General features: G+C 36.5%; 1 protein-coding gene across 2 annotated transcripts; it reads right to left on the bottom strand.

Moving 5' to 3' along the window:
- Positions 1–4,764: 4,764 nt before the first annotated feature.
- On the bottom strand, positions 4,765–23,023 carry LOC145775742 (uncharacterized). 2 transcript variants are annotated; one of them, XM_082587101.1, is made up of 11 exons: positions 22,643–23,023; positions 21,119–21,256; positions 20,093–20,284; positions 16,416–16,634; positions 14,151–14,266; positions 11,270–11,673; positions 10,467–10,595; positions 10,053–10,108; positions 7,071–7,265; positions 5,896–6,062; positions 4,765–5,784 (listed from the first exon to the last, which is right to left on the bottom strand). In XM_082587101.1, exons 1-11 carry the CDS (start codon positions 22,820–22,822, stop codon positions 5,499–5,501), a joined length of 2,082 nt encoding a protein of 693 aa, XP_082443227.1. In that variant the 5' UTR covers positions 22,823–23,023; the 3' UTR covers positions 4,765–5,498. The 2 variants fall into 2 exon arrangements, with proteins under 2 accessions (XP_082443227.1, XP_082443228.1); XM_082587102.1 differs by having other exon boundaries at positions 5,566–5,779.
- Positions 23,024–26,361: the final 3,338 nt, after the last annotated feature.

Raw genomic sequence — 26,361 nt, 5'->3', positions numbered from 1 at the left:
ACTTTGTTCAGAAACAATAAAAAATATACAGTATATAGGCCTATCAGTTACTTTGAACAAGTTGCGAAAGTATAGGCTAATATACAATAACATTGACAAGAAAGCACAGGAGTTGTTTTTGCACCCGAGCTTGGGATGATTTTAGGAGCTAGTAACCTTTCAAAACGGCCAGGAAACGTGAAAAAAACACCGTGTTTTTTTTGTATAAAGTCCATTTTTTTATAAGTGTTTTGATTTAGGGCCCATTGATCTCGTTAGCACTCGGCCCAAATTATCTTCTCAATGGACCTGGTAATATAAGTTGTGGATAAACGCTATTTGGAGGAAAATTAGTAACTCGATGTAATTTCGGAGTGATTGAGAGGTGCAGGGTATAAGTATTACATGAGAACTATGCTAAAGAAACCATCATCACTTGAAGCAAAATCAAAAGTTAGTCACCGTCTTTGTAATAATAGAGTAATAAAGCAAACGTGCTTAAAAAAGCATGTGAATAACATATCTTCAATATCCGCCCCGATAGCTCAATTGGTTAGCGCGTGACTTCTGGAACGAAGAAGCTTTAAAATCAAGCGGCGCTGATGGTTCGACTCTCGGGGTGTGCGCTTGAGCAACGCACTTTAAGGACTGCTCTCTATTCAGCGGCATCTAATGGATGGAATAAATCCCCGGCAACAAGACTTCAACAATCGGAAACTTCACTCTGTCAATCTCGGTGACCGGGTCTGCGTCAGTGATTCAAAGTCTCTACAAGTATGCGAAACTGCCAGGATTAAGCTCTTCAAGAAGCTTTCCCAGTCCGAGGATAAAGATGCAATCAATCAATAAACTAATTAAAAGTTTTGAAAATGGAAAACAGCAGCAGTATATTGAATAATTAGATCAATTGAAGAAACCAGTCTTGGAAACCAATCTTGCCTGGTAGGTTTATCACGTTTATCACTTGCCTGATAGCTTTATCACTCAGTTAACCTATGCAGCTGACTGACCGCTACTTGAAGAGTTAGAATAAAAGAAAAGAAATGCAAAGTAACCAATCTTGACAAATTAAAAAAATAAGATAACCTACTACAATGAAATGAGGTATAGCCTACTACTACTACTACTACTACTACAGCATCATAGCCGATATTGCCTTTGATGGACTAAATGCTTAGATTGTAACTTTTCCAGCGTTTCTTATGTCGTGCAGTATCCAAAAAATGTTTTTGGATATTTTTGATTTATTTTGTTGAAAATTACATGAAAACGTCATTTGATGTCTGCCACGAGCACGTCTCCCGAAAAGACGACCGCTTAGACATAGGTCTTCGAACTCTTCTTTTCTGATAATGTGACTGAGAATTTGGAGTTGCCTTTGAGTTATGTTGTTCAATAGTTCCTTATCGTGATGTACCTGGTTTAAAACTTCGGCAATTGTGATATCATCAGTACATGAAATCTAAATTATTCTTCTATAAAATAACACTTCAGCTGGTTCAATGTTACGCCTAGTTTCTGTGTTGAAGGTCCATGTCTCACAACCATACTGGCGAATAGACCACACTAGCACTTTGAAAAGTCGCACCTTTAGAGGAATTGAAAACTTGACATAGCTAGGCTAATTCTTCTTCGCATGTCTTTCTTGGATCGAGCATCTCCTGTTACGAGGAAACCAAGGTAGTTGAAAAAAGACATTTGTTCATTTGTGCTGGTTACCTGGTAAAGTGCAAAGTGGGGTTAAAGACTGTGTTTGGAGATGCCATGCGTTTTGCTTGTCGTTAATATGAATTCCATAGTTTGCGCTGATATCTGAAATTTTGTTAAATAGTGTTTGTAGACCATCTGGCGATGTCGCTATGAGCACAGTGTCGTCTGCATAGCGAATACTGTTCAATAAGATGTTGTTTACTAAAATTCCATCATCAATGTTTTTTATTTTGCTGAGAATGATCTCACTATACATAGTATACAAGTTAAACAAATCTGGTGATTTTACACAGCCTTGTCTGACCCCACGTTGAATTATAATCCATCTATCAGACCTTTGGTAGCCGAACTGCGGCATGTTGCTGGTAATACACGTTAGTATTTCAGTGCAGGTCCTTGCCATCAACGTTTATATTGTTCAGCATCTCTAATAGCTGCTCATGACAAACTTTATCTAAGGCTTGTTAAAGTCTGCAAATGCTAAGTAGAGGTCTTGCAGTACTTCAATTGCTCTTCCACAAAGCATTATTATTGTAACTGTCTCCGCCGCCAGTGTAGCCAAATCGTTTGGCATCCGCTGGCTTTGATCAGTCTTTCAACAAGGTTGATAGGATCTCCATTCTGTTTTGTCCTTTGCGATGTTTTGCAATCGATGGAGATGTGGTATGCTGAGCAGGGATCCCAGGCCAGCTTTTCTGATGTCAGATCTCTCAGCAGTTGTAATAAAGCATGCTCATTGCTCATGGCAAAGATTGCGTTGTTTGTTCCTCTGTCTTTTATGAAGCCAAACTGATAGTTTCCTACTTCTGGCAGCAGTTGTCTTCTCAAACGTTGGAGGATGATTTTAAGTATAGCAATTTTACAGTGTGTGACATTAGACTAATAGTGCGATGTTTGTCCCAATCAAGCAAGAATCACACCATTCGCATAGATTCTGTCTAAGTCTAAGAGCTTCCGCATAATGTCTATTCCTTCTTCGTCCAGGGCTTTTGACATTTCCATACAGATGTGATCTGGCTCAGCTGCTTTTCCTGTTTTTTGTTTGAAACGTAGATATAGCCAAAGGCTGGCAAAAGCAATTTTAATTCTCAATCTTTTTTTTTTATAAACAAATCTGAATCTTGTAACAAATTGAACTATTTCGTTGTTTACAGTCTTTGAGGTCTTTGGTTTCATTGATGTAGGGAGTCAAATGTTCTGGACTCCTGCTTCACTCCGACTCCGAAATCTGTTACTCCAACTCTCCTCCTGCTCCAAATCTTTTGGAAATATTGAATGAAAACTCTATATTGACTCCGAGCGCAAACCATAAATCATCATCCTGTTTTTTTTTCTATCATAATTTATACCTTCGCTAACCCTGTCAGTCAAATAGGAGTATATTATAAATGCAAATTAGTGCTGGGAAAATAAAACAAAATGCTAGTATAGTACACAAAAATAACAACTGCATCAAATAAATTAATATTTGTACCGTTGCGCTAAAACTATCAACTGGTAAAAACACCAGACTTTTGCTCAAATCTAGCTGCTGTTTTTTCCCAAAAATTTAAAGACTTCGACTTCACTCCGACTCAGGCCAAAACTCAACCTCTGGCTCCTGTACACCTCTGGTAGATTGATCTTTTTTATTCGAGGTGGCACTTTGAGAAAGAATGTAGGTTATAGTTTAAATAGGTCTAGCGCTAAAGCAGGATAGCCTACTTTAGTTTAGAGTAGAAAAACAAAGGCTGTAAAACAATTTTAATACTTATCTTACGCCTAACTTCCTAGTTGTGCAAATAGAATGCTGAAATTAGAAGGCTATTTTATGTCTCAATTAAATTTTCTAACTACGTATGTGTAGGCTAATTTACTTCTAGGAAATTACAATAGGTTTGGCTTGGGCAAGGTCACATAGGCATAGAATTTGTAGATGTTTAAATCACAGCGAGGCCTGAACAGACACTTGAAAGACGCTGCTGTTTGAGCTTGCTTCACATACAAAGTTACTTGAAATGAAGGTGAAGCTTCTGCTGCTGAAGTTACTTATGATGGCGGTGTGGATTATGTTACTGAATCTCCATGATCATGCACACCAAGTGTTTGATGTCAGCAAGCAAAGCCGCTCCCAATTTGGCCAGAGCTAAAGTATATACAAAACCGCAGACAACTATTTTATTCACAGCAACAGATAACCGACACAATGGACTAGTTAGTGGTTTCAGTGCTCGACTCTGAGTCGGTGAATGTGGAATTGATTCTCCATCGGGTCATATCAAAGGCCTTGAAAAATAGCACTAAACTTTAAAATGCACTAAATGAAAACTGTTTTGAAATTTTCTATGTAAAATATGCCTGATACCTACATTAGGTAAAAATTAAGCACTTGTGGTTTATACTTTATTTAAGCGATTGAGCTTGTGTTGTAGTTGACATAACGTTACGTTTATTTTATGTATCGCATTGCCAGCTTCACTTCAAACGAGATTTACCGCGCTTCTTGTACAAACGTTGGAAAAGATTGCCTTCGTACTGGCTTGTTGCAATCAATGCTTTGTACTATACTCCCTATTTGCATTCTCAGCGTTTCTTTACGTGGAAGCTATACAGTGTATTCCTTTGGTAGTTTGAATTGAGTAAATCAGTAAGTAAAATAAAACAAAGTACAGTAGCCTACATTCTACTTATAGCCCTATTGTGTTCAAACATATCGACAGCCCATCTGTCAGTTAAGCACCCGACTCAAGATCAAGCAGCGCTGGTTCTACTCTCGAAGTATGCTATTGAGCAACGCATTTCAGGACTGTTCTCCATTCAGCGGCACCTAATGAATGGAATAATTCCTTGGCAACAACATTTTATCAACAATCGGAAACTTTACTCCGCCAACCTCGGTAACCGGTCCTCCGTCAAGAGTCTCTACAAGTATGCAAAGTTACCAAGAATAACCTATCAAGACTTTATTAGTCTGAGCTGAGGATAAAGATTCAAAATAAAACCAAACCAATTTCTTAGTTCGAAGATAAAGATTCAAAACCAAAACTTTCTAAATCTCTTTCTTTTTTTGTGACTGTAAAACACAACAACTCAATGTTTAAGCAACGTTTATAGGCTGACACTAGTGCTGAACAAACAGACATATATTTAATCCAACTAGAAATTCCATTGCAGCACTAATATCTTGTAATTCATATTCACTCGAAAGAAATTCAACCGTTTTGTTGAAGTTTGTAAAAACTCCTATCAATAGAACTTAGAAAAAGCACCTGATCTTTCAAAACGTTTCCTTTCAAAATTCTTTCATGTTGCAATATCCTAACGCTTGCTCAGTTCAATTAAAATGTGCAGTCGAAATAACAAATGCATAAATACAACAAATTTTCCAAATATAATACAAATTGGCAAGAAAGGTGAAAGATTGTTCATTGATTGTTTGTGTGTCATGCAGATCTTTTGTGGGACAGTTTTAATTATTGATAGCTATCACTTACTTCTTAGATAGTTAATCACCCAGAGCCAAACCAGATTACGAAAATCGTTGTTAGTTTTCAGAGCGACAAAGCGTTTTTTTTTGGCCAAGACTTTCCCAACTTCATAAGTCAAGAGAAGAAAATTTATCCTTTTTCTTGGCAGACACAGCAAAGTCGCTGTAGGCTACATGTACAGTAGCTTATTGTTCGTTTTTTGCCCATTTCTGATGAGTTTCCAATAAAAATAATATTTATAAGATGATTTGACAGACGTAGTATAGAATCTTGGCAAACAGCGTCATGGCAAGACTTGGTCTAATAAAGTAAGTCTAATTAGCAACTTACAGAACAAATACTCTACAAAACACTGGCTGCTCTGCCATTTTGACATTTAATTGCTAATAAATACTTGTTGCCCATTTTCTTTGAAGAAGTTTCAAGTGTAGAAAATTGTTGATTTTTTACCGAATCATCTGGTAAAAACACGTCGTCTAACGACGAATGCGAACATACTGTGTCCCTTTCTCTCCGACTTTTTTTTCTGGTTGTTCTCCGCTCGTTACAAAGTTGTATTTTCTTGGAAATGTTCACATCGGAGCAGCATTGTTTTCGCGAACACGATGAACAACCCCGGAGAACTATTCTGAAATCAAAGTTTACAAAAAAACATATGATTTGTTTTCTAGCTTTCATGAATTCGAAACCCTTTATCGCATTTTTAAAAAAGCCTTTCTGAAAGTCTATCGTTACTTACCTTAATAATTTTATGCAGTGTTTTTTATAATGTGGGTTTAAAAAAACGTAAATGATCGGGTTACAAAGGGGTGAGAGAAGAGGACCAAACAAGGTGGCAATCTCAACACCTGGTGGGATTCGAACAGAGGCATAATCATTCGGAATCAGTTGAATCATCTTTCGAATCTATGATGTATAAAATATTTAAAAATTGAAACCCAGATTATGACTTTAAAAGACTTTTGTAAAGATTTGGAAGAGTTGGAAAAAGCATTTACAAACCACCGATGCTTAGGAAATATGTTGTTCTTGATGGCCTCTTGCTATCCTGTTGCCAACAGACTTATTTGTGCAGTTGGAAGAGTATTTGATTATACACTTATATGAAGTCAATAATAATAATCTATTTTATTTTGCCCACACTGCGCATTATAGACTCTAGACAGCAAATCAACCGCTTTTAAAAAAAGGTTGATTTGCTGTCTGGAATGCGACACAACAGACAAGAGAAAGCATTGAAGGGACTTGCAGTCGTCGAGTCTTCAGCTCCCCATTATTTTGTCATGTCATTAAGTGTCTTGCCAAGATATAGTCGAGTGCTCTGAAGAGGTGCCAACAGAAAATCTTTCGAGTTTCGCTCTGACGTTCTCACCACTCGGCCAGGCAGCAGAGTAAATATGCTATAACATTATTTCAAGGTGCGTTAATGAACTGTATCGAGCATGTGAAAAATCATTTTGTTTGTTTGTCGTATCCAGGCTTACACCCGGTGTTTGAAGATTTAGATTAAGTGGACGAGAAGGCAAGGAAGCCAATTTTCGTGTCCACCTTCAAGCATGCATTTAAGTGTCTTACCAAAGACAAAGTCGCATGCGTGTGAGCGGTGTCGAACCGGTGCCCTTTCAAACGTCGTTCCAGGGCTCTCACCACTGCCGACAAATGAACCATCATGATAAATCATGATGGTTTATTTCGCTTTACTTTTGTAATTTGTAACAAATCGCTCGTTTGAACTTGTAGTTAATTCAAAGCATTTAAATTCCTGCTGTTAAGATAAAACATTCGTTGTAGTCATTTCTTAGTGCTTTCAATCGAATCTCCTAAATGGAATTATTTCAAAGCCATTTCAACGGATAAAAATAAAGCGTGTGGCCCTGCAATTTTAAAATATGTTTATAGAAATTCAGCACTCACCATGAAAGGAAAGTAAAAGATGACGAATACTAAGCAGATGGTTGTGGTCATTTTTGTGATCTTGCTCACATTCTTTCGCATTATACGACTTTTTCTTTGCTTTTTTATTCGCTTTGTGTTGCCTCTAGCAGCAAAAAAGGCAACGGAAAAGAAGGCAGATGAAGAATCGATTGCTTTTCTTTGCGGTGTTTCATTCTAAAAAAACAGTGCACGAAAGTTGTAACAATGGTAGGCCATATCGACGGTCGAAAACAAGAAAGTCGTAAGTGACATTTTGAGAAATACCCTTTTTTGCACATTTTCAAAACCTATGCACTTAGGGCTATTACTACTATTTAACTACTATAGGTACAGATATTAATGTTCAAAGTAAAAGCATTAACGAAATTCAAAAAAAGAAAAAAAAAATGTTTTTTTGACCTTTTACTCCAAAGTGTAAAAATGCACTTATGACTTTTTGTTTTTGACCGTCGACATATCTGGATGCAGTCATGCAAAATGAATTAAAAAGTAAGCAACAGATACTTGATTTGATGTATTCTACCGCTTGTTTTTCTACCGACTGTTGCTTTGAGAATAGCTCACGTCAAAGCCCAAATGGTTAAAATGCTTTATGTAAGTTTGTTGATTTTAAATCTTTATCCTAAGACTGACAAAACCTTGATTGGTTACACTTGGTAGTTTTGCATACTTGTAGAGGATCTTGACGCAGGGCCGGGTACTAACATGGGCATAGTGAATTTTTCCGATTTTTGAAGTGTTGTTGCTAAGGAATGATGCCATTCACTATTTGCCGCTGAATGGAGAGCAGTCCTGAAATGGGTTACTCAAGCGCACACCCCGAAAGTGGAACCAGCACCGCATGATCTTGAGCTTAACGCCTGTGCAAAAATTCAACTTAGTTTTGGTGTTGGCATTTGAAAACATCTTTTATCAATGAACAGGTAAAATACTCTTATTTTATAGAAAAAATACTAAAGGAAAAATACTAGTTATTTAGTGTAGTAAAATATTTTACATGCATTTGGTCTATTGTAAATCGCTCACGCTATGAGCCGGAAAAGCGTAAATGCAACTGAAAAATGACTTGCAGTAAGCCGGAAATGACATAGAATAAACAGGATGTTCAGAATACGTCTGCGTCAAGACGTATTTCTTGAGATATTGATACACAATGAAAATACAAATTGATGTAAATGGCCAATGCGTTTACCAATACTGTCCGGGGAAAAATGATATCTATGCTATGGTTTGAAAAGAATTGCAGATAGGAAAAATCATTTTAGCTTGCTGTGTTTATTTTAGTTTGGATCAGAAATGATTATCAATATTTTCTGATAATTTTAACGGTGATGGGGGAGGAGGGTTAATCCACTTTTTTTCAAATCCAACTATAGTTCTCGTTTAAGAATAACTTACAAGAGAACATTCTAAGCCTTCTGGATTTTTTTTTAAATTTCCGTCCAAATTTTGAAATTTTGGTTTAATCACGTAGATTGACTTGCCTTTGGTATGCTTTTGCTGCGACAACCAATTCAAAACCTCAAGCTGACAATTGCTGCTCAAGATGCTTCTTAGCAGCAAGTTGTTGTAATGCATGGCTGTCGACACGAAGTGATTTTTTAGAAAGCTCTATCAAAAGAACAGTAGCTATAATGCGCTAATCCCGAAATGAACTGTCAGAAGATCTTTCCTTAGGTTTCCTTGCAATGCACGGTATTGCATTCCAGGCAAGTAACCTGTACACCGGTGAAAGCCAAGCCAGCTTGACCTTATAACTATAGCCATGGATAATTGGATATTGACTACCTTTATCTTACAGTATATCCATAGATGCACATTGCACATTTGACTTGTTTCATAATAACAAGTAGGCGATTACCATCACTATCTGTTGTAGCAATAGTAGCAACCATCACCAATTTACATACATTAGGCCTATACTCTTGAGTCTTGAACATGGCCTACAACGAATCTTGTCATTAAACTTTTCACAGCGTTTAAAAAGTAGTTTTACGATACAACATATAACATGATTAAACAGCTGTAGCTTTTAAAAACAAATGCACATAAATATTTTTCTAGAAAATCTGACGTTGTTGTATGAAAAATCCTTCAGGGCCCAAAAGTAGGTTGTTTTTGTCGTGGGAGAAAAAGCTGCTTAGGCTAGGCCTTTTATATACATGTTACCGTTAGGGACTTTGATCTGGGGTACATTTTAAAAATAATCCAAGCCTACAGAAGTATTCATGCTTTATAAGAACAAAAGCCTATAAAAGTTTCAAAATGGATTTTAAGTGGATATGGTTGGTTTATATTTATTTTATTTGTTAATTTAGCCAGATCAATACATAATTTGAAAACTAGAACTTTGTGAATAAACTTTTCAATGTTTTAAATTTACCAGTGATCCAAATGGATGCGTAGTGCGATCAATACTAATCAAAGAAGTAGAGAGTAGGTTACTGCAATAAATTGATAAATTCAAGTGTATTGTGAAGCTTGCGCCATACAGTTGTGAGTTCGTTAGTGACTGCATATCTATCTTATCAAAGAAGGTTTAAAGTTCTACTTTTGTAAGAATGATAGGTGTACGAAGCCATACTTGTGAGGTAAAAACTGTACAATCCCCTTGGATTAATATAATGTGGTAGCCTTTTCTCCATTTCTTCAATACAAAATATCTGTATTTTGGTACGTTTTTGCGCATGCGTGTAGTCATGCGCAAAAATCAAAATTACCAAGTTTGGGAGGGTTTTGAACGGAAATAAAAAAAAAATCCAAAAGTCTAAGAAAGTCTATGTGTATCCTGAAATCAGGTCTAAAGTTGAAATTAAAACTACTCCCCCCCCCCCCCCTTCTACTGACACACCCTACTAACTAACAGCGAAACTCGACTCAAAACTTTCGGAGACATTTCAAGAGCTTTAAAGAGTTCCAAACGTGAAGCAATTGTCTAATAGCCTATCATTGCTGCTTTACCTCATCACTGGATCCAGTGTGGCAGGATAATCGGTTGTCTTGCTGCGGAAGTTTACCTTATCATTAAAAACAAAACAATTAAGTATTAGACTATCAATCAAAACACGGATGCATTGTATTTAGGCACACAATTAACAATACACTTTTAGTTAACAAACAATCAGTCGATAATACGATACGCTTTCAATATAATTTGCCATGTTGTAAAGTTTCTAAACTAGCAGTTATTTCAAGCCACAAAATATCTTATTGCTATCTTCGTTGTATCTTTGTTGTTTGTGATTACTTTCGAATATGAAATCTAGAGATTGTCACAAGCATAACTCTCACTAAAAATGGACGAGGTTTAAAAGTTGATGTCAATTTGGTAATCTTATAGAAAAACAAAGAAAACGACAAAATATGAATGTCCACCTGTTCGGTAATCCAAAACTCTTCGCAACAAAGGAGGTGTGTATTGCTTTGAAAATGTAAATTTACTTGGAGATCCACTACTGATGATGTTGTCAGCACTGGAGCTGCGTTTCAACGATCTGGACTTTGCTGTAAAAAGTAATTAGCCACTTTTAGCTCTCTAGCTAGAGGCTCATGACAAAAGACTCTTGACGAAATATTTCACTACACAACCCATATCTTGAATTGGACGATTTTTTTCTTTTTCAAAGTAGGACAGGTGTAACTTAAAAGGAATGAATGCCTTTTCCTCAAGATATTATTTTATTCATGTAGTCTCAGTGCTTTTTTCTATCGCTTTTCATCCTAAAAGAATATAGGGTAAAATTGTCATACCTGACAACCTTCTCCGCTAAAATCAATCAAAACTGGGGCAGAGACTCAGAAGCAAACTTCTTACGTTTTTTATAATACCTGCTATTCCGTTTCAATTTCGTTTGTAAAATATTGATAGCCTAAGTGGTAAGAAAAACACTGGACAATTTTTGTAGTTTTGTTTTACAAAGAAAAGCTCAAGCTGATCAAAATAATATCCTAAAAATTTTTCTCTCTCAAACTTTTTCAAATATCTCGCCACACGGCGCTTACTACTTGACAAACATAGACTGCCAGTGCTGGTCTGCCACTCACCAATATGAAGGTTACTTGACTATGCGTCTATAACCTTTCGTTCAAACCGTCTGCAGTTGTGATTTACAACAAGGAAAGCATATCACCAATGTTCAACACAGCATTACGCAACAACGAATTTTATAACTACTCACATTCTGGAATATTCCATATATCTTTGTCAGGAGAAAACAGTAAGGGTGATGGTGAATGTTGTTTTGAGCTTGCACTGACACATTGGGCATCAGCTGAAAGCATACTGGTGGTTGTATTGGGAGACACCATTGATTGGGGCCGTTTGCTTCTTCCCCATGTATACTTTCTTGGACTATTAGGAGAAGGGGTAATAGATTGGGATGCGTTGTAATTTGGTGAGAAGGTGGACCTTGTCTTACTTGATAGTCGCTTGCCAAACCCTTCAAAATTTTTTGTGTCATTTAATTGCAAAGCTGGTGGTACAAGACTTCCAATGCGCTTACTCAAGCGTGACGAGGTTGGTGCGAACATCGAACAATCATTGGATGAAATGTCGATGATGTCATCAGCACTTTTATGCAATCTGTCATTCAAAACAAATGATTTTGTTATGTAGTATGTACTGCTTTAAACCAGGCGGTTTCCGAATTTGGGTGAGCTGTTGCAAAAAAAAAAATTAAAGTTGTCGAAAAGGGCAAAACGGACATTTGCTTTTTTTTAAACTACAAACAAAAGTAATAATTTTTTTCTCTATCTTCTAGAACTACTTGGATGAATATTCCACACAAAAAAATTGAAACTTTCCTGAGACCAAAATAGTTTTCAAAGTACTTTGTAATAATAATAACTTGTCCACTAAATTTGATGATATTTAGCTGTTTCTTGATAATTTCTGCTTCTCCTTTAGTTTTAAACATTGGTAGACAATGAACAGTGACGTTCGGTTGCTCAAACCGTTGGGAAAGCAACTTGGAAATATGCTGCAGCAAGGTAGTAGGCACGAAGGGCGTAACCGTCGGGCGAAGCCCGAAAGCGTGTTGCCAAAGGCAACACTTTCAGCGGGGGGTCTGGAGGCCCCCTCAGAAAATTTTGAAAAACACTTCCAATTTGGTGCGCTCTGAGAGCATTTCCAAAACAAATCAAAAATAATAATCTGTCAAATTGTGCTTCGCCTATGTCGTGATCATACATCCATTTAATGTTTAGAAGTCATGAACAATCTTAATTTTAACGTTGCAGGACCAAAATTTAGTGTTAGACATGAAATAATAGTTGTCTAAATATTTAATTCGTCATGAATTTTCATTCTCAGATATTCAGTTAGGCTTACACTACAAAAACTAACACTTAGGCCTAAACATTACAACCGCAAGAAATTTGTACAAAAAGCTGGATAAGTTTGCCTCCTGCGTATAGAAGCTCAACGAACTAAATATTGCATCCGCACCTGAACGTTCATTGGCAAAGTAACGTTATATCAACGCTGTAAAAAGAGCAAAGGCATGACTATGAAAGCTAGTAGGCTAAAGTACATGGCGAAAAGACATCAAAAAACAGCAACAATCTTTTCGGCATTATGATGCTGTGGTGTGTACCATGACGAGAGACCATTCTGTGCGTATGACGAGTTAGTCTAGCGACTGTACCCATTGACGTCACTGGGAAAGCAACTCTAACCATAACACATCTGATTGGCTAAGCAGCTGGTGACGTTTTACAAAACGAGTGAGGATTGGATAAAACGAAGGCGTTTTTTGACGTTTTTGAACGTGGGGAAAGCAAATTGATTTCAAATTGATTTCCAAATTGCAAATTGATTTGCAAATTGATTTCCCTGGAGCCTCAGTGGTTGTTTCTGACAGGAGCGTTTGCGTTAATTGGCATTTATAGGCAAGACATGCGGTTTAGTGAGGACTTAGACTACTCACAAGCGTTACGAGTAATTCTAGTCACGAACACAGTAATTTTCAAGTTAAAATAGACGTGATAAAAATAATAAGAAGTTAAACCTAGAATTCAGTCATTATATTTTGCATAGTTTTCGCTCAGGTAAGCACTGCTTTCCTTGCTTTCCCTCACCGATTGTCACTGACAATGAATCACTATCCTCCAAGAAATGAGCTTTCCACATATTTTAGTTTTGCGTATAACTATAGACTTTTTTATGTAGCTTGTTTGAGGCAAAACAGGCATACGGACGATTGGGGCATAACAGACATACGAATATCACTTGCACACAGCCTAAAACAAATAGTAGTTTGTTTGGCTAGAAAATTATTTTCATACAGGTAGCTAGCTTGTTTTGGAGACCTGAAATAGCAAAGATGCATTTGTCAAACACTGTTTCACAAACAGTTAGTTTCATTGTATTTGAATAAGACTTCTGAAGAAGTTGGGTGAAAGCTTTCTTTAAAATAACTTTATTGGTTACCAAACTTGACTATTTTTATTCATAAATATTCATTCTAACAAGTTTACAAAAAACTGCTTGACCTTGACAAATAATTGACAAAATAAACTTTCAGGTAAAGCAGTCATACACTATGTCCGATTTGCCCCATGCCTGGGGCAAAGCGGACACCCAGAATAAAAATCATTTTTTTGGAAATAAACTAAAAAATAAAAACACATTAAGTTTCATACTGTAGGCAGTTGTTGTTCAGTGACATGTTAATTCAAAAAGCGTAATTGGTCCAGGATATCTGATTTGTTTGCTCAAATAGAGCACTTTGAATGTTTGAAGTTAGCATGTCCGTTTTACCCAGTTCTTCCCTACCCTATATCATGGCAAAATCATCAAATTTACCGAATACTCTTGTGAATCATGCCAATCATAAAAAAACAGATGTTTTTTTGTTTTTATCAAGCAAAGGTCAAGTAATTAAATATTAAATCCAAGCCAAATTGTAAACCTTAAAAGGAAAACTTAATTCAGCTCAACTTCCTTTCAAGTCATTTTTATGAATTTTACAATTTTTAAAATTTTGTTTACTTGCCCCTTGATTGAAAAAAATTACCTTTAAGCAAGGAAAAGTCTTGATGAAAGTGAAGCCAACTTACTTTTGCAACCGAAAAGCTTCTGCAGGAGCAAACTTTTTTTCTTCCTTCAGCTTCTTCTTTTGTTGTTTCATATTCATTTGCTTCATGCGCGCAATTTGTATTTTACGCATTCTCATCTATAATTTATATCACAAAGTCATTTGAGATTTGTTTTATTTCTAGTTTCGTACATTTTCCGTTCGTTCGTAATTGTACAGGATATAAGCCACTCATACAGAAAAACTCGACAAACGGCTCATTATAGGATGTATGTAGGCTCTTACTATATGGTCATACTAAGGATGCTGTGATAGCGAAATTGATTTATGATTAAAAATGAGGCTGGTAAACTGTTTGTTGCGTTAACAGGACTATGCTAATGATACGAGATAGTCAACCGTTTCAAGTCGACAGTTTGCTGGGTTGGTTCACAAAAACAGAAAAGTTTTGTTTGTCAATAATCTATAACTACCCTATATTGCATTTTATTGTTTCTGATTATAAAATTAAGCCCATACAGTGCTCCTTATACAGTGCTCCATATACAGTGCTTCTTTCAGCCTGTGCGATTTCGTAATCTACAGTATTTGCAGAGATATACGTATACGCCTTTGTTTACGCTAACGTTTACGGCCACATTTTTTCGGATAATTTGCGCTTGAGGCTACGCCGTGAAGTTTTCGCGGTTTTTTAGCGGATAGCGTCAACGCATACCTTTTAATGTGCTGACGCTGATGCCGCCAACTTTTTTACAAGTTACGTTGACGCATAGGGCGTATGGTTTTTCGAACGTTTGCGTTTACGCTGACGGCGTCAATATTTTGTGTATGCGCGTACATCACTGAGTATGTGGACTTAAAAATAACAAATTAAAAGTATTTTTGCTTGGTCATCAAAATGATTATACGAAGGAGGCATATATGTATTTATCTGCAGTCGGATGTGAAACCGCGTAGGCCTACTCATGACTGGGTGAAAAAAGTCCAGCCAGTGACAGATTTCATGAGACTTGGTGAAGCTAACATCACCAATACACATTTATATGCCATCAGGCTTGATGAAGCAGTTTGTGAAAGCCTTGCTTGAAAGTGAGATTGCTTCTGTTATATTTGCACAGCATTTTTCTCTTTCGACCATCTAAAATCTGAAGGCGATCTTTTTTAATGATGCTTGAGATGCAAGCGTACAAACGACGCATGTTTTGTACAGTCTATGACAGACATGGTGTCTGCTACTTGGCTATTGTTTGTTTTATCCACACTTGATTTGCTTGGAAACCGAAAAGCTGAAAACGATGAAAACTTTATGGAATACATTCTTTCCAAATCAAATATTTAAGTATGTTGAAGAAAAATACTCGTAAGAATCGTTTCTTTTTTGTATCGTATAGCTCCAAGTAGTGTTTGCGCTTTGACTTTATTAGTTTTGTAGTAAAAGAATACCTTGCTTCCTGATTACAGTGCTTAGTTTGTTGACATCTGTGATTGATTTCATAATTATGAAACATGGCTTGTGTAACCTACGTCAATTCTGCGATAATTTTTTTTGTTTGTTTATCTTTATCCTGCATTGCGGGAAAGCGGACTTGAGCGCTATGCATCGGTGTACGCCTTCCGACGTACACCTGACCCACGCTGCAGCCGACGGCAATGTCTGTTTCCGGTTGTCTACTCTACTTATGACTTCAATTTGGTACTACTCATTACTCGAAATCGATCACTGGGTAGAGGCAATTATCGTAAAGTTTCTTGCCCAGAGAAACAACAGCAAGTGTGGGTGGCTGGAGTCGAACATGCAGGCTCTCGACTGCGAGCCCAACGCGCTAACCACTCGGCCACTGCTGCCGATATATGCCAATAATAATCGGCATCTTTCAAAATATCGCAACAAGAATGGTTGAATATTGTGACGAAAAGGCAGATAGTCCACTGTCTCATCAAGATTGTAGCAAAGAGGGACACTGATGTAAAATTTGCGTAATTTATGTTTAGCGCTTGTTTGAAACAAAAAATACAAAAATCTCAAAAACCAGAACCAATTCGAAAAAAACAGGTTATTTTCCGAATTCAGCGAGTCCAAAATACCCCAAGTCTGATGAAACTTTGTTGGCACCAAAATATATATTAACCAGTATAATCTTGAAAATGCTTTTTAATTGAAATAAAACAAAACCTTTATTTAAAATGTTTTTTCTAGTCCTATTCTCAGTAATGCGTAAACCTACTACATCCTACAATCCGCACATAGCCTACTTTATATGTTTGTGTTTTTTGATTAAAAACTTACTTTTATAAGAATGGCTGCATTTGCTGCAATCAATATGGAAATGAGTACCATGGTGATAGACGCTAAGACCAAATCAAATGTTCTACTCGTAACACCCCACTCAAACGAGCACAAGGAAAGCCATGGAACAGCGACGTATGCCCCAAAAGGAGTGAAGCAGGGGAACAATAAGTATATTCCATAAAATCCGAGGAGTGATATCAGGAAAATATATTTAATCTGAAATATGAAATAGAATGAGTTAAAAATGTGATTTCTAACCGGTTTGGTTTGAGGGTAATTAAACTACGCGCAATCGTGCCATGAATCGCCACAATCGCTTTTTCCGCTAAAATATGTATTTTCGAATGGTTGTGTGGAGGAATCGACCCTCAAAACTAAATCTTGCCCATTAAAAAATATTTTTTGATGCTATTAGAACGTTTTTATACCATTGTAATTTATGTTGAATGACGTTTGCCCCGCAAAAGTTACTTTTTCCTTTTTAAATTTTTCTTTCTAGCTGCGTCAATGGGTTACGTATGTTCTGCAATGTGCACGTTTAAAAAAATCCAAAATCAGTCCCATGACAAACTCCATCAAGTTTATAAAAGAATGGGAAAACCTAATGAGCACATTGCTGAAGTTGATACAATTAAAGAGGAAAGCCTTTCCAAATTAAATGTATTAAAGTACAGACGAAACTGCATAATTGTATTGTAAACTTTTCAAGAATTTAATACGTTTAACCGATAACTATACGCGGTTGTCTAAATCAGATTATGTGTTATATAGTTTGAGATTTAGGAATATTATGCTAAGAATGGAGGGGGGGGCTTAATCGGTTTTCCCTTTCAAATCCAACTTCAGCCCTGATTTTAGAATACAACAGGACAATCTAAGACAGTGGTTCTCAACTTTTTTTCTGTCGTGGCCCATTTTTGTTTGCATAAAAGTTCTGTGGCCCATTCAGTTTTTATGTAGGAAAAAAATTACAAAAAAGGTTTATAAACAAAAGCAGCAGAACATTGCCTTTGGAATGTTGCTGGAATCCCTTTGTTGAAGCCAGGTGCTGACGCTTCACATTGTCGTCTTTTCGTTAAAAAAAATTCATATCTTCATCCTTGTAATTAGGATGAACTTTTTCCAGGTGAAGTTTCAGTTTTGATGGCCTCAATGAATGGTGACTAAGAACTTTACAACATAATACACATTGTCCTTTTTCTTCTCTGTTATCAAAAATTGATGTACATGTTGAACGTAATTTTCATCAAACTTAAAGCTTCAAGTATTGTCAATTCCTCCCCAAAACAATCCACAAAATAAAATGCTGCACGTACTAAAAAGCGGATCTGCAAAAGTTCGACAAGGCTACCGATTATAAAGATGGCTTAAATGTAACCACAAACTAGTCTATTACATCATAAAGTGTTGTAAAAAGTGAGTTGATGTATACTGCATGTTGCAATAATTAGAATGATGATTATCGTTTCTAGCACTAGTTGCTACGTTCATCTGATGAAATTGAAAGTAAAATTAACAACAAACAAGATGGTTTATTGCTTCACATCTTGTTTGTTGTTAATTTTACTTTCAATTTCATCAGATGAACGTAGCAACTAGTGCTAGAAACGATAATTGTTCTGATGAACACCCAAACTTTTCAGTATTTAGAATGATGATTGCCACTTTGCAGCTAAAAACAGCAGCATCAGCATCATTCATTGTAACTAAACAAACACACAAGTGTAAAATTGACTATAGTGACAAAAATGAAACAAAATGTTTCAATAAATCTTTCAATTTTTCAAATATGTCTGTGGCCCACATCAAAATGCTTCTATGGCCCACCAGTGAGCCATGGCCCACTGGTTGAGAACCGCTGATCTAAGATCTCTGGAAAAATTTTTGAAACTTTAATCCGAAAACACCCCTTATAACCCACCCACGACCCACCCTGAAAATTACTTTTCGCGTTTAATTACCTAAAATTGTATGGATGTCACGTTTTTTTACGGCATTTAAAATACAAACATATTTTATTTGCTACTATACAAAAATACATCAGAGATGTTGCAAGAATGCCGTAAACATTTTCTGATTTTGGTTTCATCGTAAAACACGGGAAAGTGGTCATTTTGATTTGTGCGCATGCTACGCGCATGCGCAAAAGCGTGACATTAATGCAAACAGTTTGTGTGACTGGTTGTAGTTGAGCCGCCGTAAATTGAACAAAGCATATCTTCAAAAACGAGTTTTCAAAACATAAAGTCGTTTTTAGCTTATTTTATTATGATAACTGATAAAACAACTTTGGCTTATGTCTGCAAAAATTTACATTGCATTTTCCATTCAAGTTGTCATTTTGAAACCTCTGCTCATTTCTTTCCATCTACTGTACTTGTCTATTTTATTTGCTGGTTTCAGTTTAATCACGTAGATTGACTTGCTTTTGGTATGCTTCTGCTGCAACAACCAATTGAAAACTTCAAGCTGACAACTGCTGCTCAAGATGCTTCCAGCAAGTTGTTGTAATGCATGTTTGTCGACTCGAGGTGTTTGTTAAGCTCTCTCAATAGGATACTGGACAATACGCTGATCCTGTGAAGTGAACTCTCAGCATTCTCTTACAATGCATAGCTTGCACTCCAGACAAGAAAAGGCAACATTAATAAATAATCTGCTTTTTTCTTGAGACCTATCGTGTTTTCCCGATTGGTTTTTTGACCCACAAGCCAAATATGGAGAGATTTAGCACTACGGTTTTTGGTTAACCTGTGTACCGGTGGAAATCCAACCATCAGCTTGACGCTATATACAGCTCAGCCAGCCATTGATATTGGCTATGGTACCTTGACCCTATATCCATACAGTAGATGCACATTTGATTTATTTCATCATAATAAGTAGGCGATTGCCATAGTAGCAACCATCACTAATTTGCATATTGTACATTAGGCCAACACACCTCAACATGACTTACAACAGATCTTCTCATTAAACTTTTCGCAGTGTCTAAAAAGTAATAATTGTATGATACAACATATAACTTGATAAAATAGCTGTAGTTGTTAAAAAAAAGTTTCAGGTAAATATTTTCATAGAAAATCCGACGTTGTTGTATGAAAAATTATTTAGGGCCCGAAAGTAGGATATTTCTATCGTGGGAGAAAAGGTTGCATAAGCTAGACCTATTATAAACATGTCACCGTCTGGGACTTTAATCTAGAGTAGATTTTCACATGTAATCCATTAAGCCAAAAATAATACAAGCCGACAGAAATAGTCATGTTCTACAATACACGAAAGAGCAAAAAGCCTGTGAAATTTTCGAAATTGATATGGTTATATTTATTTTATTTGTTACTTTAGCCAGCTCAATACAAAATTCGAAAATAAAACTTTGTGAATCAATTTTCCAATCTTTTGGATTTACCGATGATCCAATGCAATAAATTGATAAATTCAGTGTATTGTGAAGCTTTCTCCACGCAATTGTAGCTTTTGGAGGGAAATTTTAATTTTTTTTTCTAGAATTCTTAGAATGTGCTGTTGTATCTTAAAACCAGGGCTAAAGTTGAAATTAAAATTAACCTCCCCCCTTCTTGTGCGGTTAATACGTTTAATCAGTATGCGAATAACCGGTTTCGTCTGTACCACAATGTTTTCAATATCAGTTTGCTAATGGTTATTTTTACCTTTGTGTTGGGATTTGCTTTATATTGAACATGAAAATAAACTGCAACCGCACGGTCCACGGCCATCACTATAGCAACAAGCGGAGAAAACAGAGTGACTGACGTAAATAGATAGCCGGTGGCGTCACAAAAGGCGATGCTGGGATTGCAATCTTTTGGGATGAAGAATGGCACGAAAAATAGAAGAACGCACTGAAATGATATAAAATTCACTTAAAAAATTGATGAAGATAAAAATAATAGACTTTTTAACATTTGTAACTTCCATCGGAAAAGGAGCATCTTTAAACCAATTGCAAGTTTTCAACATGCCCGATAGATTCTGATACAGAGGAGGCTGACCAGAACAATAGTCTCTGGCCTTACAGTTTGAATGACTGACTTGGTGAATCAAAAATCGTTCAACTCCTCATCCTTGAAATTGTTGTTTCTTGTAAAAATGCCAAGTTCTTTGGGGGTGGCAAGGCTACCGGGTGAATAGTCAGTGCAACCCAGTCAACAAGTCAGTTTTTTACATTGCTTCAACGTAAACATACTTTGAATTATTGCAAAAAAGACTTCCAAAATAGCGCTTTTAAATATTAAAAAAATTTCATATAACTATTTTTCACTTTAGTTAAAGTACAATATTATACAAACAAACGGGTTCAATGTATTGCCATTTATCATTCAACCAAGGTAACATTGCTATTGTAAGCCTATATTGTGTAATGTAGGCTGTAATGTAGGCTGCAATGTAGGCTGCAGATATGATAAATCAGCCTACCAGATGGAAAAAGATTGTAGGCAACACACAAAACACACTATTTTCCAGTCATGAAGCAAATTTTTGCACAATCATTACTGAGGCACGCATAGTTTCACAACGAAGTGTAAGCCATAGACTTACGGTAGCCTACCTCATAACGGAAGCCTATACCGGATAAGCATGCCACGCATATCGACCTACGTATTCTTTGGAGACTTTTAGTTTAACGATGACGACAAAGTAAGCATACGTGGTATGAGTTGGTTGTGGAAACTTACCTGCCAAATGTCCAATAAGTTCAGCAGTCTGACGCATACAAAAAGAAATGACACATGTTTTCCTCGAACTTGTGTAGGTACTCCGAATACCACAGCTGCTGCGACAATGTTGATCATAATGGTTGCCAAGCAAAATACCTAGGAACAAACCCCACATCAATCAAAGCTTGTTAAATGAATAAAAACTTACAAAAATTACGATCCGCGAGGTTTGGTTATGGAGTTAGATAACAAATTGAGATATTACGCTTATTGAATTTTAAACATGTATGATTTAGGATAGCAATAATTACAAAAACAAACTTTGTACACTGTCCATGCTTGGACTCCTAAATTCCAAAAAGGAAAAAGTTTGGGTTAGTTTTTATAAAATACTGTAAATCCTATTGCTTGATGACGGTGAGTAATCCTAATGAAAGGTTTGCAATAAATGTGAAAACCAAGTTGTCAGTAAACTAAGGACCAGGCTTCGGGAGAAGTTTGAATGGGCGACCGTCTCCCCAAAAATTTTATATTCTCTCCCTTCAAAAAACGTTTTAATACTATTAATACCGTGGTAGTTTATGTTAAATGACATCTACCCTCCAACATTTTTTTGCTCCCCCCCCCCTTCTGAAATTTCCTTTTTACTTATGCCACAGCAATAAACTACTGTAACTACGTTTAAAAGATTCAATACAGTTGATACTGTTTTATTCGTACACATAATACAATTAATGCTGAAAGCAAATGCAACGTTTTCGGCGCAGGGCTGCGTCTTTCTATCTCAATTACAGATCAGACCGCACGATATGCTCCTTGCTGATGCAAAGTTAATTAACTTTTGCTTGTTGTTGGTGTTTTTGCGAGCTTCTAGTTGTGCTATATATTTCAGAGGTATCGTTTGCAGTTTCGGCAAAATAGAATTTAGTTTCTAACTCTCATTTTTTTACCGATCACTTAGCATAGTTTTTTTTTACTCTTGGGCGTAGTGCCGAAAACGGCCAATTTATCTTTTTTTAATTGCTATTTTGCGGCAAGAATTTCTGAATAAAATGATGTTAGTCTTGTATGGTTGTTCGTACATTAATGTTAATTTTGTACAACAACGTTTCAATTGATTTTATGTGAACTGTATGCTGCATAACTATACAAACTAAAGATAGTAGTTACATCCCCGTAGTTACAATGTCTAGTAGTTACAATATGTCCGCCCTGTTAGCTCAGTGGTTACGCGCCGGGCTCAAGATCACGCGGCACAAGTTCGACTCTCGGGGTGTGCGCTTGAGCAACGCACGTTAAGGACTGCTCTCCATTCAGCGGCACCTAGTGAATGGAATAATTCCCCGGCAACAACACTTCAACAATCGGAAAACTTCACTCTGCCAATCTCGGTAACCGGCCCTGTATCAAAAGCCTCTACAAGTATACGTAACTACCAGGAATAACCAATCAAGGCTTTGTCAGTCCGAGCCCCGAAGATAAAGATTCAAAAATCAAAACTAAACCAAAAACCAAAACCAAACCATCGGTCTGCTAGCTTACTTGTAATGCCACACGAGACGGCATGCTCCATACGTCACAGTTGAAACTTTCGTCAAGTGACGTCGCTGTGGCATTCGTGTAGCTTTCTGCTGACGACCAGTCTTGACTCCAACCAGAAACCGTTTCAAATCCGCTCCCAGCCTGATTGTTGATAGCCGTTTGGTTGTTGATCCGAAGCATGTTTATGGTCGTTAGCTCCGTGTTCAGCAATCAAGGTCTTCTGAAACTCTTTCCTACCATGAGGCAAAGTCAAAGAGATGAACAAGTTGTTAGAGTTCAAAGAAAGTTCGCTTTATGCTTTTCAACTTTGGAATCCACCTGTAGCTTGCTAAGCGTTTATACAAAGCAACTTATATCGAGAAGGTAAGACGCCATGCCTAAGTTAGTGTTTTCTATAAAAATATGAGGTATCATTTGGCAACTAAAACGTTTCGATTTTATTTGCCAACTGTGTCACTATCTCAATGCACCTAAATATTTTCAAAACTTTTGTGGTACAGTTTGTTTAGATCAGTGGACTTAAATCCAACATTTTACACATTATTACCAAGTAAAGCAATAGGAAATACCATTGTATATACCAGCTCAAATTGCATGGCCTACTTCCAACTCAAGCCAACGGCTGGCTATGCACCGGTTATTTTCACTTTTAAGACGCAATCAATATTAAGCAATCAACATCATAAAATGAGAAGCCATCCAAGCAGCTTATTTCTTTTTTCTTCGGTACAAAAGTATTTCATTTGTCACCTTGGAGTACTGTAGTCCAACAACCTTTTTTTGTAGACTACTTATACTCTTTGACTGTTCTGCACACGTATACTTCTTTTCTTTCTCTTCCTCATTAGAATGTTCCATTAATGATACCGTATTCAAGAGAGAAGAAATTATTATTAAAAATATCAAAACTACAACAAAGCAAAAAGTTGAACTTAAATATCACACGGTTGAGTAGCCTACTTCTGCAAATAACAAAACAGTATTTGTAAAACTCCTAATGAGAATTATTTTGGGCCACATTGTTGCAACTGACATAAAATTATGCTAGATATCATGGTTATAGCAATCTTCCAACCTTGTTTGCAGTCGCATATATTGTTTGCACAGTAGACCTATTTCCAATCCTTGACTTTGCGTATATAGCCGGATGTTTTCCATTTGTTTAAGAATTTTTGAACATGAATTTTTTTGACTCCTCAGTTCATCTTTTTTCCATTAATATTCTTTTGACTTTGCTATCTCCCTTACGCACAATACTAGAACTCAAAGACGCGTTGTTGCTAGTGTCCTTTCGGCTACTTTGTCAATCTCTGTCTTGGCTGAGTTATTCTTTAGCTAAAGTAATGCACCCACTTTGTCACAATTAGGTTATGTCGAAAACAGGAAAGGGGATTTCGTCAACACATCGGCAGCTGCTGCTTAGTACGAGCGTGTGTTCAATAGTTTTATGAACAGCAACAGACTGTTGCTGGCGCGATGTTGTGAGAAAACAAATTCTTAAAGTTTGTAAGAAGATACGATACCAGGATGGATTGAGCAAAACTATACAAAAAGAGCAAACTGAGTTTCTGGTGTATAGAGCAAGTAATACAAACCTAAGGTTATCCAATTGAGTGACGATTCTATAAAACAATTTCAATCTAAAATTTCAAAGATTTTATCAAGTCAAGATGATAATAATTAATTGTCTATATTAGACACCGGCTGTCAGACTAAACAGAAAACTGAATACTGATGTAAAAAGTTAAGCATATTTGATAACGATAAATTAATTTGAGTAAGATATGAAAATGGGAGTCAGAGTTCTGATGTCGAAGCGCGCCATGATCGCATTCTGATTTTAATTTTTTACAGCCAAAGTCATAAAAACCGTTTGAGAGTAAAACGTATGACTATAAAGTATATGGCAGCACTTCTGGTTAACAGCAAACGGCAACATCAACATAGCTGCTCAGTTCTCAGCAATAATAGCTCACATGGAGCAATATTTGCTTGCCCTTACGCTTTTGATTTTTCAGCAAAACGTATGAAAACTTGACTTTTTTCCAACTATCTTGCTAAATTCTTATGTAAATCAGAAGTACGTATTTCTACAAACTTGGACTATGTTTTCATCGTTGACATGTACCACACCACCATGATGTTCATGGTTAGGTTTGAATTATTACTTTAGCAGTCAGTTCTTGTTTCTCACTCTTCGTTTCTAGGTTTTACTTTTTGCTTCTGTCTTTGCTCATAGTAAGCAATTCCCATTTCCCAGATTAGCATGGAATGAAAAGACAAACGACAAGGTAAGATATTCCTTGTATCATTAGTCTTGCGTTAGACAAGGATATGAACGTGCACAAGCAAATAACTTCACCTACACAACTTTTGCATTGCTGCGGTGTTGTCAACCGCTCAGCGTACGTGCGCCCCCTCGCAGTGTGCGTTTGATCAATAAGTTGCCAGGTGTGGTGCTACTTATGCTGTTGAAATTATTTTGCTCTGCAATATATTTTTTTAATAAATAAAGGTACAAAAATCATATTAACATCTCTGGACATGTCGCTCCACACACAGCGAAAATAGCTTGAATGATTTTTTTTTTTAGAATAGAAAATGGATAAGGAGGCATTACATCATCTACACCTCCAGCGAATGATGTATCGCTTGGTTCGGCATTTTTGCTATTTTACACAGTTAAAGAATGATGTGAAGTGAAGTTGGTTTCACTATGCGTAGAGCTTCCTGTTTTGCTTGTTTCAGTTCAGTTTGTTTTTACTTTTGACCATTACAACGAAAAGCAGTAAGTTATACTCCAAATATAGCAGAGGTCTAGAAAAAGATAGAAGCAACAAAACGCGAACGTTGTAACGCACTTGATGTCGAAACAAGATAATCGCAAACATGGCGCGGTCGCAACATCAAAGGGTTGAAGGAAAGTTGGTTTTGCTACGAGTAGAGCTTCATGTTCTGAAACGTTTGGCAACATGTTTTATTTTCAATCGTTGACTAAAATAGGCCAGTTTGTATCCTTTTGTAAATTCTTCTTTCTCAACATGAGCCCATCTGACATACGTTTCTGGGTAAATCAACAATCTCTATTTTCTGTTTTCATACTTTAGCTGATCAGGTTACCTATCAACATATAAATTTTGTTGTATCTTTGGAGTCGTCAAAAATAAAGAAAACTCCCAAGTTAATTATAAATTGAACAGTATGAGTATCAAACACACCGAACTTGCATCATATTCTATAAACTAGCAATGGACTGCTGAACAAACTGTATGAAGGTACGTAAACTCACTAACAGCAGGACCTTTTAGTCTTCTAATAATCCATAGGCTATCAAAAGCAAATACATATAAGTGGGAATTTGATAGCCAACAAAACGTTGGACTGATAGGAAATCGCAAGCAATCAAGTTCAACGTCTTGCAAAAACAAAAACATAAGCTTTAGTAATTGTACTTTAAGTTTAAAGCAAACGTTCCGTCTTAAACTATCACAAAATATGACAGTTTAATGAATTGGGTGAAATCAGTCTATAACGTTAAAGTGTAGGCTACGTCTAGAACCGAAAAATCATTATTGGGCCTGAAAATACATAAAAAAACAAAATAACTAAAACAAGATAAAATTTTCCAAAGTTTTCTCGGGACAAGCTCCACGCCCACACATTCTAGCCAACGTTTTTAATTTGCAGACCTTAATGTTTACATTGTTCAATTAATGCAA

Source organism: Aplidium turbinatum, chromosome 8 (assembly GCF_918807975.1).
Source record: "Aplidium turbinatum chromosome 8, kaAplTurb1.1, whole genome shotgun sequence".
Classification (NCBI taxonomy): Eukaryota; Metazoa; Chordata; class Ascidiacea; order Aplousobranchia; family Polyclinidae; genus Aplidium; species Aplidium turbinatum.
This window is presented reverse-complemented; position numbering and strand designations above follow the sequence as displayed.